This window comes from Anguilla rostrata, chromosome 9 (assembly GCF_018555375.3).
Source record: "Anguilla rostrata isolate EN2019 chromosome 9, ASM1855537v3, whole genome shotgun sequence".
In the NCBI taxonomy this organism is placed as follows: domain Eukaryota; kingdom Metazoa; phylum Chordata; class Actinopteri; order Anguilliformes; family Anguillidae; genus Anguilla; species Anguilla rostrata.
In genome coordinates, this window is record NC_057941.1 from 39,875,401 (window position 1) to 39,888,870 (window position 13,470).

At 40.8% G+C, this 13,470-nt stretch overlaps 1 protein-coding gene across 2 annotated transcripts in view; it reads left to right on the top strand.

The window, feature by feature from the left end:
• The window catches only part of arhgap42a (Rho GTPase activating protein 42a), a 92,703-nt gene that overhangs the window by 58,105 nt on the left and 21,128 nt on the right, over window positions 1-13,470 (top strand). Inside the window, exons 7-16 of one of the 2 annotated variants that reach the window (XM_064352105.1) lie at window positions 1,886-1,990; window positions 3,508-3,637; window positions 5,099-5,199; window positions 5,677-5,786; window positions 6,877-6,933; window positions 9,081-9,159; window positions 10,670-10,709; window positions 12,437-12,499; window positions 12,843-12,917; window positions 13,018-13,102. In XM_064352105.1, coding sequence (XP_064208175.1) covers window positions 1,886-1,990; window positions 3,508-3,637; window positions 5,099-5,199; window positions 5,677-5,786; window positions 6,877-6,933; window positions 9,081-9,159; window positions 10,670-10,709; window positions 12,437-12,499; window positions 12,843-12,917; window positions 13,018-13,102 — 845 coding nt within the window. The remainder of the gene's footprint in view (window positions 1-1,885; window positions 1,991-3,507; window positions 3,638-5,098; window positions 5,200-5,676; window positions 5,787-6,876; window positions 6,934-9,080; window positions 9,160-10,669; window positions 10,710-12,436; window positions 12,500-12,842; window positions 12,918-13,017; window positions 13,103-13,470) is intronic. The other variant, XM_064352106.1, reaches the window with a different exon arrangement.

Sequence of the window (13,470 nt, forward strand, 5' to 3'; positions counted from 1 at the left end):
CAGAAAATAATTTAAATTAATTCCTCTGCATTGCATGGTTATACACTGAAATAGCATTTTCGCATTTAGTATTTTTGCTAAATTTCATTCAAATGCTTTTTAGCATTGTCATTACTTTGACCAATTGCATTCAGAAGTAAACTACAGGATTTGGAAGGTAAGAGCCTCTGACTCTGCTTATAAGGCCTGCATTTCTGAACAATGATAAGGTGCTTGGGCATGATGAGCTTGTTTACTTGTGTTATGATTTGCTAGTTGGAGAGCATCCTGTCTCTTTGGGGAGTTCCTATCCTGCAGAGCTCTAGATCGGGTCTTATTTTAGGGGGATTACAGCTCCTCCCAAGTACATCAGCGTCTCAGGCATTGATGGTGTATGAACAGTGCACAGAAAGGCGACTTGAAGGGGAAAGGCACATTACCAACACATTGTGAAAAGCTTGCATTGGGCTGAATGAACTCTTGGCCCGGGTTAACTCTTGGCCTGCTCCCATCTGCCGCACTCTCCCCCAAAAGATTATAGCCTCTACCCACAAGAGGTGTGTTGCAGGAGCAGCTGCGCTCTTTCATATCAGTTCCCTGAGAATTTTCAGTCAGATCGTGAAAGACGAATGTTACGGATATTGGTTAAGGTAGTTGTTTCTTTCAGTCCTGAAGTATTTCAGATGTAGTATTTGACTGAGGTCTAATCTTCGTTGCACAACCCCACCAATGAACTGACTGGGCAGAGAAGCAGTAAAGCTGAAGGCACATACAGCCCCCATATGTTCCACCTCTCCACATTCCAGTGACCTTGGTTCCTTTCCCTGTGACAGAGTCAACTTGTTACGGTAGCATGGTACCGTTCCTGGTTGTGGCCTGTTACATTTCAGTCCCATCTCTGCTCTACACAGTTATTGCATGAAAGCTACATCATGAGACCAGAAGAAATAAAACAGGACTGCTGTTTATGGATCCAAGTGCTTTTTAAATGCCTCTTCAGCTGTGAACTCATTTCCAGTAATGCCCCATTTTGGGGGTGGGGAGGGGTGTGGGTTGGGGGTCCCTGTGGCTCTGATAGGTCAGTGTTCTCAAGAGAAACCTGTAGTACAAGGTGTGGTACAAAGGCTAGTTACAGGCAGCTTTTTATAAGAGGCTTTTAAATGTCATCGAAAGGACATTTATTGGAATCCACCAGCTCCCGGATATTAGGGGGGCCAGAGCGTGAGAAGACGGCCAAGTGACTCTTTTAAAGGTCAACGTCCTGATTGTTTGCGTTGCTGGCGGCGACTGCACAGGGCCCCGAGACAATCCTGAAGAGGGAAGCCAAGTCAAACTTGAGAACGTGACGATGGCCAAGATAACCGCTAATAACAATGAAGACGTGAAGCCTTTTGTCTCATCTTTCTACCACTGGTTTATTGGTGTCTTTTGAAGGAGAAAATGCAGACTGCCAGTCTCAGTGTCTGTTTCTAGCAGTGGCGCAGGGTTGCTGATAGCTTCCCTCCACTCAAGAGATGTGTTCTCGCACATGAGGTGTGAAGACGCATTTATGAATTTGTGGAAACGGGCGACAGGTGCCATTTGTTCATATCGGAAACGACTACAGCCCAGCTAGCTCCATTAAAAGATGATTGAACTGCCTTGGTTGGGTGCTTACCCAATTTTCAAGGAACTGTGCTGTTTTCTAACTGTCACAAGCTTTGAAACCAGACATTTCTTTGCCTTTTATAAATTAATAGTATTGTTGTGCCTGGAAAGGTGCTACAGTGAGATTCGCAAGATGAACTATTTAGTACTTAGACCTCGACCAATCAGTCACGCCACTTTCACCATTAGCGGCCATGTTGTCTGCCGGTTGGCAGTGTCTAATTGATGTGCTTTCCCCCCCTTTTTTTCTTCCTTTCAGCTCCTGGCTTTCCTCCAGGGCCTGTTCACCTTTTACCATGAGGGCTACGAGCTGGCGCACGAATTTGAGCCCTACAAGCAACAGCTGCAGTTCAATTTACAGAACGTAAGAGCCTTCCTCTGTCCTCTTGCAGAGGTGGTGTGGGGTTAATGGCCTGTCAGGGATGGGCTAGGGGATAGGATTGAGATGGTTGTCATGGAGATGGAGGGTGGGATGGTGGCCCTGCCTCCCTTTTGACAAGCTGTGTGATTACATCAAAAAGGGGCAGGAACTGCTACTTCCATCCAGGAAAGAAAACATAAAATAATAATTATAAAAATAATAACAATAATAATAATAATAATAATAAACCTTATTTGTATAGGACATTTCATACAAGTCGGTGCAATACAGAAGATAAAAAACATAGTAAAAGGAATAGATCAATGAAAAACAGGAAAATAAAAAAGAGAAACAACAGGACTGTGCAGTAACTTCTAAGAATAGGCAAGGCCAAAGAGATCAGTCTTGAGTTTACATTTAAACAACCGTACTGTTTCAGATTTTCTCTGATCTATAGAGAGGCTGTTCCAGAGTTTTGGAGCGTAGGAACAAAAGCAGCCTCCCCATAAGTCTTTGTCCTGGCATGTGGAATGGTGAACTGCAGAGGATCAGATGATCTGAGAGCTCTACTTAGGAACATATTTAGACAGTAAGTCAGAAATGTAATCAGGAGCAAGTCAAGCACTTTAACATCTATTCTAAATTGAACTGGGACCCAGTGCAGTGATTTTAATGTTAGAGTAATATGTGCTATTCTTCATTTTCTTGAGTACCCTGGCTGCAGAATTTTGTATAAATTCTTTTTTTTTGGAGGCCAGAAAGTAGGGCATTGCAGTAATTCAGGAGGCTATAAATGCATGGATTCGTTTTTCAGTGTCATCCTGAGAGAGAAAAGAGCTGGCCTTAGCTTCAGTATGTTCTTGAGGTCTTAAAAGGCAGATTTTTGGGACATTTCTGATATGCCTCAAAACTCAGTTCACTGTCAAAAATAACACCTAAGTTAACAAGTTTGGCTCTTTGTCGGTTTACCCATAAGCTGTCTTAACAAAAAGCTGTGAAAAGAGGGCTCTGAAAATCAAGTGCTGTTTCTGGAGGCTTCGTGTTTATGTGCATTTATTTTGACTTTATTGAGTTTCCTTGTAGCTCTGTGTCATGTACTGCAACTGGAGCTTCACAATCTGATCTCTCCTTGCCATATCAAGTTCACATACAAACTGTAATTCAGTCAGTTCTTGCATAATGAATCCTGTTGATAACAGTCCATGTATTATACACTGGAAAATGGCCAGTATTAAATTCATTCTGATAGAGTGCGTTACTAACACCTTGTGGTGTCCTGTCACAGCTGTTAGGATTGAACTTACACTTGGCATCTTACTGTTGTGAAGCGCTTTTTGACAGCCCATCTATAAATGATGTCATACAACCAGTAAAGGCGGCACATATTTTTTAGCTGATTGAAGATTTGAGCTGCAGTCAGCCATTACCCAGCCCAGGCTTGCTTCACTTAGACAGTGCGCAGCCCTGACTGAAATTAGGGTTTTGACATTTCCCTGTTTTTTTCTGTCCGGTTCACAAAGACGAGGAACAACTTTGTCAGCACCAGACAGGAAGTGGAGAAGCTGATGAGGAGGATGAAGTCAGCGGACCAGGACTACAAAGCACCGGGGCAGTGGACCATGGAGGGTTTTCTGTACATCCAGGAAAAGCGTAAGTTCTGCGCCTGCTCCCTCTGTGGTGGATGAATCGACCCATACGTTTAGTTTGTGATGCTCAATGACTGCTAGACCAGGTATATTTTTCCAGCAGTATTAAGGAATACAACCCTCTTGCCATACGTTATTCAAAGTTACTAACCTTCGTAGATTGAAGTTATTTTTGAGTCTGCTTGGCCTGCATTACTTCTACATTCATGCATTTAGCAGATGCTCTTCAGAGCAATTTGCAATTTTTTACTTACAATCCATTTATACAGTTGGAAAAATGGAAGCAAAGCAGTTACAGGTTTTACTGGGGCAATGCAGGTATAAGGGATAGTTTGCTTTCTGGGTATTAGATAATCAGGAGTGTTTCTGATGACCTGCCCACTTCGGCATACTGTCTGCAGTCAGGAGTTCATGAGAAACGTCTGTATCTAAAACATCCTGAATGCACTAAAACACTGACCATATACTAAACCTGAAATAATATTTTTTTTTAACTCCAGGAAGTGAACTCTAATTTTTTGTATTTTCCCAAAGGTACAAGAGCATTGTCCCACCCAGTATTTGAACCTGAAATCTTAAAGATACAAAGCCTCTTGCAGGTTCAAAGAGGACCTCTGTTGCAAGTCATCTTTGAACCTGCAACCAGTTCCCAGACTATTGACACTGCCACGGTTTTTGAAAGTGGCTGAATCATCTGTTGTTGTTTTCATCATTGGTGCTGTGTGATTTCAGCACTCGTGAAACTTTTACTCAAAAATTATTTCATATACACTCACCGGCCACTTCATTAGGTACCTGCTAGTACCGGGTGTGGTCTTCTGTTGCTGTAGCCCATCTGCTTCAAGGTTCGATGTGTTGTGTGTTCAGAGATGCTCTTCTGCATACCTCAGTTGAAACGAGTGGTTATTTGAGTTACTGTTGCCTTTCCATCAGCTCGAACCAGACTGGCCATTCTCCTCTGACCTCTGCCATCAACAAGGCATTTTCGCCCATTGAACTTCCACTCACTGGATATTTTCTTTTTTGGACCATTCTCTGTAAACCCTAGAGATGGTTGTGCATGGAAATCCCAGTAGGCTAGATCAGCAGTTTCTGAAATACTCAAACCAGCCCGTCTGGCACCAACAACCATGCCATGTTCAAAGTCACTGAAATCACCTTTCTTCCCCATTCTGATGCTTGGTTTGAACTTCAGCAGATCGTCTTGACCATGTCTACATTCCTAAATGCATTGAGTTGCTGCCATGTGATTAGCTGATTAGATCTTTGCGTTAACGAGCAGTTGGACAGTTGTACCTAATGAAGTGGCCGGTGAGTGTATGTGTATGAATTCTGTCTTTGTCTTTGTCATGGATTTCATTTTAGCCATAGCCCTAGAACCCAGTATTCCTGGAAAGGGAGTTGTGCTTTGGTGTGCTCTCTCTAGAGCTGTGGGGTTTTCATCTGCCGATTTGTTATGTTCCAGGGCCGCTGGGGTGCACATGGATTCGCCACTATTGTACTTACGAGAAAGGGAGCAAGACGTTCACCATGAGTAACTCAGAAAATAAATCAGCTGGCAAGCAGGTACAGTCAAATTGCTCATTTGTATCATGTTTATTTGTATAGCATATCATTTTCCTAGTTTATGGATGCACAAGCTTAATACTATATCTAAATTCTGGGCACAAAATCAAGAAAATTTACGATTTGCTGCTACACAGGTCCAATTGATTACCTTACAAGGCTGGGTAATACTTTGACCCTACCTGGGTTTTTCTCATAATGTACCCTGTATGTTACAGAGCAAATGCCAGCTTTCTGTACTGTTTTTTTTTATACTTTTAACTCAAAACTTTATGATGAAGTGCATATGCCCTCTTGTCATCTAATTTTATTGTGTCATGTTTTCACATAAGTTCTATTTATAAGGAAAGCATTTGCACTTCTTCAGTGCCTGTCAGTTGTGTTATGGTGTGATTTTCAATCAGATGTACAGCCAAATATTGTATTCGCACCAGGGTGGCAATGAAAATATAGAGCATCTCTTCTCTCTTTCAATAGAATGGACTGGTCACAAGTCCACCCGAGATGTTCAAACTCAAGTCCTGCATTCGGAGGAAGACGGACTCTATTGACAAGCGATTCTGCTTTGACATCGAGGTGGTGGAGAGGTCTGTGGTCACTCTGCTCTCAGTATAGCCTATGTGTGGGCTTTTTTAAGGTTGCTCTGGATAAATGACTACAGTAAATGTGGTCACCTTAATTTCTGTATTTTAAAAATCATTTGGCCAGAATGCCTTAAAAAAGGGCGGTAGGCTCGATTATGGGTAGGTTCCCAGGCTGTGAGCTGGGGCCTGAGTGAATAAAAGTATTTTGCTTATTGTATATAATATACTTTCCTCTGTCATTATTACCAGTTAAATCAAATCCAGTCAAATACAATGATGTTCTTGTACTCAAACAGTGAATAGAAAATAGTGGCAATAGGCAAATTGGGATTATATCCATGCATTTTATTTTGACTTGCTATGTTCTCTCTACCTTAGATGTGACTTAATATCAACTGTGCATTTTCAATAGGAAAAGAATAAATCCAGTAAATATTGGAAATATTTTCCTACTATGTCAATTGGTGTGATATGTATCATAATAGAAGAATATATACAGTATAGCCAAATTTGATTTAACTTTGATATATTCTTTTTTACACACAGTGACTCGTAAAGTGCATTTGATGATAAGTGGGATTGTGCTGTGCAATAATGGTCTGTCCTCTAACAGTTTGTACATTGACATCCATGAGTGCTGCTTGCTTGTCTGCTCTCTGGCTATCACTTCTGATGTACACGCTAGTACAGACACGAGTGATCAAATCTCTGAATTGTCTATTTTAAATACACACACACACACAGACAGACACACTCACACTCGCATGACACGTGTTATAAGTCAACTCGACACCGTTACATTGTGATTGCCACTAGACGCAGAGGCACTTAATGCAAGTCAAAGCTTTTTTCAGCAGAAAAAGGCCACGGTTTTAGCTGTTTGATCTGCCTTTCAGAGGAAAGCACGCCCTGTTTTGATAGGATAGCACTTATCAGCGATAGAGCAGGAAAGTGCTGCAGATTAAACGGTACAGACGACATCATTGGTGTGTTGCCGCTTGCATGAATCCAGTGTGCCCCCTTGTGTACTGTTTTTCAGTCGCAAGCAATTTTATCTGTCTCTCCCTTTCCCTTTTTTCCATATTTAATGTAGAAATGCCATCTGTCACGGAACTCTTTTCAGACCTCTGAAAATTTTCTGTAAAGTCCGGTATGTGACCAGCATTGTCGCACATTTTTTTATTTCATTTTTATTTTTTGCACGCGTGTAGCCTGCTAGTGTAAGCACTCACTGATCACGCCCCAAGCAAACCTCCACGCTCTGGCTTCTGGCTCTCTGGTTGATATTCAAAGTGCATGCCTTATTGATTTTCGTGGAGATAATCCGCACACGCTCTTTAACCGTTAGTGTAATGCACTGGCTTTGATGTTGCTTGTGATACAGACAGGCTGTTTGGGAAGATGCGTCTGACTCAATTGTCAGGCTGTTTTGGAAAGATCACAAAGTGGCAGAGAAGACCCACCAAGCATTCTGAATGGTTAATTTCTCACAAATATTTGGTGTGTGTGATTAGTTTTTTTGTTTGTTTTTTTACAGTGAGGGAAGGATGGAGGTGGAGGTGGAGGGGTAGTACCAAAAGGGGTGTCTTTCAGACTAAGATTAGTGGAGATTTCACACAGAAAAAAGTTTACTCATTTTAACCCTAAATGTATGGGTATGGGGCCTACATAAATATATGCCACAGACGTATATTGGTTTATACTTTATGGCCCCCCATGACTGGATGCATCTTAAGCAGCAGCAGTCGATTCAGAAAGCATCTCACAGTAGGAGGACTGGTCTAGGGTCTGATTTCCCCAGTCTATCATAACCTGAGCAAACGTGCAAAACAGATCCTAGATCAGGGCTTTTAATCATGAAGCGTCTCCGAATATGAATGCGAATCTAGGATCCGTGTGAGCTGTCTAAGTCCATTATGAGCTGAAATGCAAAATTGACCCTCAATCAGCATCCTTACTGTGAGATGCTTTAGGTATACAGGCCCAGGTGGCTTCTGGGAGGTTTCTTAGCTGTCCAGCCAGTTATTTGCCATGTTCTCTAAATGGCAATGACCGACGCGGATCAAGCTGATAAGGCACTTGCGTCACAGCGAAGATCACTTTGCATGTTCTTTCCCTGCTGAGTAGAGAACACAGGCCACACTTTATTTGAAAAGGCTGTAATTATTTGACGACATACACGGCTGTCAGCTGAAATGACTCTTCCGCTGCACAGTGTAATTTAAATAGAGTGCAGCTGGAAAGCAGGAGATTTCAGACTCTGACACTGACATGCTTGTGTGGTTAATTGCCCTCCTAGTACCTATACCGCCCCATGAGACATCTGCTGCTGAACAAGCTGCACTGTGACAGGAGATTGTAGGACATAAAGCCAGAACTCATGTCATCACAGCAGGGAAATGTACGTGGAACTCACAGCCAAGGTGGCATAGCAGGTGCTTCTGTTTCCTCTAAGAAACCCACGGGGCTATCGGCCCCTTCTGAAAAGAGTTTTCTGGTTTTACAACAGGAAGAGGAGACACTTGTGCCTGTACTGCTTGAGTTCCTCAGTGTATACAAGGCCCTTCCACTGGTCTTGCTAGAAATGTGATGCTTTGAAGTTAAGACTGCCATTACAGTAGTTCACTTTGAGCACCTCTGGTGTGATTGAGGATGGAAGGTTTTTGGTCGAATCACATCACGAGGGTGAATGGTCATCTTAAATATGGCACTCTAATGCAAGGGCCACAATTTTCAAACCAGGTGGAGGGTATCATAGTGTCATCGTGGGTTTAACAGCACCTGACCAGTTGAACCCAAGGACATAGGGACCGTGACAGGAAGGCTGTGATACTAATTGGAGAGGGCAGCCATTTTATCTTATGACCAAAATAAAAATTTTAAAAATGTAAAAACATGAATCTGAGCAACCAGGTGGTGGGGAAGATGGGCACTGGATGTGATGTATGCTTAAGTACAGTCATATCCAGACCTGGGTCAGATGTGCATTTGAAATACTTTAACCTTATGGACAGATACATTTTCTGCAGAATAATATTCTAAAGACACACTTGCTTTCACCAATATTTAGAACAAAATTCCTCTTTTATACAATTGTACTTTTTGGTTACCAGCATGTTTTGTTTAATACTCTCATGGATCCGCAGGAGCTTCTCGAGCTTCTGAAGAGATACTGTATTTCAGATATGAATTTTACCCAGGTCTAAGCACACTTTAATTTTATTGTTTGTGGGTTTTTGTTTTTGTGGAGTGACTAAGAAAATTCTAGAAAATCTAAAAGCCATTTCTCTCTCCCAGGCATGGCATCATCACCCTGCAGGCCCTGTCTGAGTCTAACAGGCGGCTCTGGCTCGAGGCCATGGATGGCAAGGAGCCGGTAAGGAAGCGTTTACCCTCAAACTGCCGCCAGATAAAATGTCTGTTGAGCCTTTGTGTCCCCGGAGGTTTTGTACCATGCCTGGTTGTTTTGAGATGGGTAAAGATCCAAAACAATCAGAGCATCCACTTTTAAAAATCTCTTCTAAAATTAATGTGTCTTTCTTATTTTAACTGTTGTTATATCTTAAGTCTTTTTTGCATAAATCTAAGCAAGGTTTAAAGGTTTAAGGAAGTGTAAGAAGGATTTATGGAAACATTTACTCTCACAGTGCCAAGAAATAACCATTTAGCCAACAAATAGCCAAAAAATATTGTTGGAACTTGTGTAGCCTCTGTGTTCCTCTATGCCTTTGATGACAGGGTCTTTGCTGTAGTTGCATGGGCCACTGCTGTCATATCCCACAGTGGTCTATATGAATAGGTCAACATAATTTTAAAACATCCTTTCTTACAAGACTATAAGAACATATAATGAATGAGAATTGGCCATTCAGCCTGTGTAGGTGGCCAGGCTGAGCACTGCATCAAGCAAGGATTTGAACAAAGGTCTCTTCAGAAAACCAAAACCAAAAAAAGTACCAAAAATGTATATCATTTGTTTATTGTAATTGCTGGTTATTTTATGTATTTATTTTTACAGTTCATTTTGCCATTTTCTTTAATATAAAATGTGGTGTTTTCATCATACAGGATATCACTGGTGGGTATTGATGCTTTTCTTGACAGTGGACAAGCACTGATAATATTGTGTATTTCAGATGGATAGTGATTTTAGTGCCCGGCAAAAGGATCTGGTAATCCAGGCTTCTTTGCATTGTGTTTTTAAAATGGGTTTAGGGGTTTGCAGTGCAAAAAAAAAGAATGCAGTGGGGTGGTATTGTTTTAACACATAATATAGTGGAGTGGAATGGAGACTCTGTTTGTCTGTGTTGATTGCAATATACAGTATATTGAAAAATAATTTTCTTTGATGACTTCACTAATGGTGGGTGTTTTTTTTTTTTTTTTTCAACTATCACTCAACTGTCTAACTGAAAAAACATCAATTTTCCTTGGTTATTATCAGACCTGAGTCAAATACAACTTTGAAATACTTAAAAAATTTGAAAAAGCATTCCTGCAGCGAACTTCTGGAAAATGTAACATTAACAAAAACATACAATAACATTAATTTTATTTGTGATATTAACGGAAATACGTCTATGTTTATTATTGTCAGTAATCAGCAGGAATTGTACTGGTGTTTATCTGGGGTCAAGTATTTCAAGTATATGTTTTGATCCAGTTCTGATTAATATGCCTTTGTTCAACAAGCCTTTCCTAGTGGAGGCTTAGAGTTGGATAGATGTGTGGTATGGGGTCAGGATTGGCAAGGGTTGCTCTGCACAGTGTTAGGACTGAAACAGTGGTGGTTGTGATAAATACATAACATTCTCTCCTTAAACCTCTAAACTCATCATAAGCTGTCAATACAGGATCTGTAACTATCATTTTCCATTTCTCTTCAGATATACACCCTTCCGGCTCTTCTGAGCAAGAAAGAAGAGAGTAAGTTTACTTTTTAGCCACTTATCCTGTTTGTATGGTAATCATTTGTGACTTTGAGGGGAAAAATCACAAGTTGATACAGGATACAGGAGTTTACCTCACCTTTAAAACTGAAAAGTCTTTATTCCCATTCCTAATGTATTTCTGGTTTGGAATTGATGCTTAATGGAGACCTCACCATGCCTCCAACACCATTCAAAAAGAAATCTATTGTATCAAATTCTAAAAAATGTGTTGTTAACTGAAGATTATTGTTGGTAAATATACCACCATATATGGTATTGTCGGGAAAAGGAAAAAACAAAAATGCATATATGACAATAATTATTCACAGAAACAATGTGCTCATTCAAAATGTGCTCGTGCAAGCATTTCAGTCACGAGACCATGATTGGTACTCCTTATAGCAATATGGTAAAGATCAACACTAAGAAGAAACACCTGAGGGCTGCCAGCGAGTTCATTTAATCAGACCAATTAAGAACAGGCCTCATTATTCAGTTATCAATAAATACATGAGCCACAGCCACATGCTAACCTATAGATATATCATTATTCAATTATCATCAATGAATGACTGCTACACACTCACACAGTGCAGAAAATTTAGGAAAAAAACAGGTATACAGGTATGATAGAAATGACTTGAAGAGTCATTCTTTTATTGATTAAAGGCTTAGACATCGATTATATGGAACAATAACCAGTAATTTAAGAAATAAGAGGCTTGCATTGCCCAGTGAACCACATGCATTAGGTTATACTGGCATGCTGGACAGGGCTTGTTGACTCTGGACTAACTCTATTATCAGTTGTTTATAGCTGTTACTTCAGAATCAAAGGACACCCTCAAAATTCTCTGTCACCCAGAGATTATGCCAGAGGTTATCTTGGTGGGTACTCAGGCACAGACCTTGAGATCAACCATCCAGACCATATTAGGATCAGTGACGTTATTCAGCTGGAGGAAGTTGGCATTTGTTAAATGAGTTCCCTGCAATTTGATTGTCTCTTCCTAGTTTTAGCCTACACTGTGTTATAGGTCAGTGGTTGAGAGATCTTGTATAATGTACTTAAGTCCCACCTACTCAAGTTTGTGATTTGTCAAAAGAGATTGTTGATTTATTAGGAAATCACATCCCCAGATTTTGAGTAAATAAATTAAATAAGTCCACCGGAATTTGGGCAGATGCAGATCACATCAGTGTCTGCTCAACCTCTTATAGAACAACATATTTAAACGCAGGACATCAGAACATAAAATTTGTGTAGGGCCCCACAGGTCATCTCTGTACTGCCTGTGGTGGTGTTTGATATTTTATCAAAGATGCAACACCAGAAACTATTTTATGTTCTATTCTATCGTGGTTTCAATTACATGGCATTAAATTCAATGACTTTACATTCATCTAGCAGGTGCTCTTATCTCAAGTTACATACAACTGGAAGTACATCCTCATGAATTATATGATCAACAGTGCTAGGCCTGACCATGAACACTCCCAGAACAGCAAGTGTATACGTAATCACTATTTCACAAACCTAGATCCCTAACACTAATCATAAATCAAAAACAGAGGAACATCCAGTACCACAAAAGACCAGAACTAATTACTTTAGATAGTAGTGTTTGTGGATGGAGTTAGGACGGGAGCCAAGGTGCAGTCAGTTTTCACCTTTTGTCAGTGACAAGTTTCTCTGTCTCTCTCTCTTTCTCTGTTCTGCAGTGTTTCTGAATGAGGCCGGTTTCAATTTTGTGAGAAAGTGCATTCATCTAGTGGAGTTGAGGGGTGAGTTGTCCTCTGCCAGTCCTTCAACCTCCCTTCATTCTCCTTTGTGGTGGGCAATTTGGCTGGACCATCGACTCAGGAGACTATGCTGGCCATTTAGATACAACATAATAATTATCTTTGCAGTTTAAACACTTTGTTAAAGTGTGAATAGTGTCAGTTAACACTGTCCCATACTGAGCATCAGAAATTCAAGTCTCATATGTGTTTCTACTAAACTGCACTCTGGTGAAGATGTAAAATATATGAACTGAAGCTGGGTTGAACAGAAGTGTATAAACAGCCAATGCATGTGCGTGTGTGTGTGTGGGTGGGTGTTTGTGTTTTTATATTTTATGTACAGGAATTAACACCATGGGGCTCTACAGAATAGGAGGCGTGAACTCCAAAGTTCAGAGGCTCATGACCTCTGTGTTCGGTAAGGGAAACCTTTATGCTATCATTTATGCTCATCAAAATGCACATTATGCCATACTGTAAGTTCACCCCATTTTACATTATTTTTCTCCCCCGTCAAGCTGCAAAAGCTCCCACAGACATGGACCTGGATCCAGACACGTGGGATAACAAGACCATCACCAGCGGCTTGAAGAATTACCTTAGGTCAGCTTGCCCTCACACGTCACACACATCCAACCATGTAATTCACCCATTACCAGCTAGCAAGGCTCCTTGAGGGCACTAATGTCCAATCTGTCCTGTCTAATGCACCTTGCATTGTAACATGGCCACATCGGTAAAGCAGTTTCTTTGTATTTTTCCAAACGCATAGCTGACTAGTTAATTGACAGGCTGGCCATGCACTGAACCAGCATGTGAAACTTTCAGTTGTTGGTTTTTTAAGGTAAATAATAAAGCAATACATGTAATAAGTGCAGGAAATGTTGAGCAAGAGTAAACTTATAGGTGAACAGTGAAATAATATATTTTGGTAGGTAAGTATCATGCAGAAGAGCCAGCTGTAAGATAAA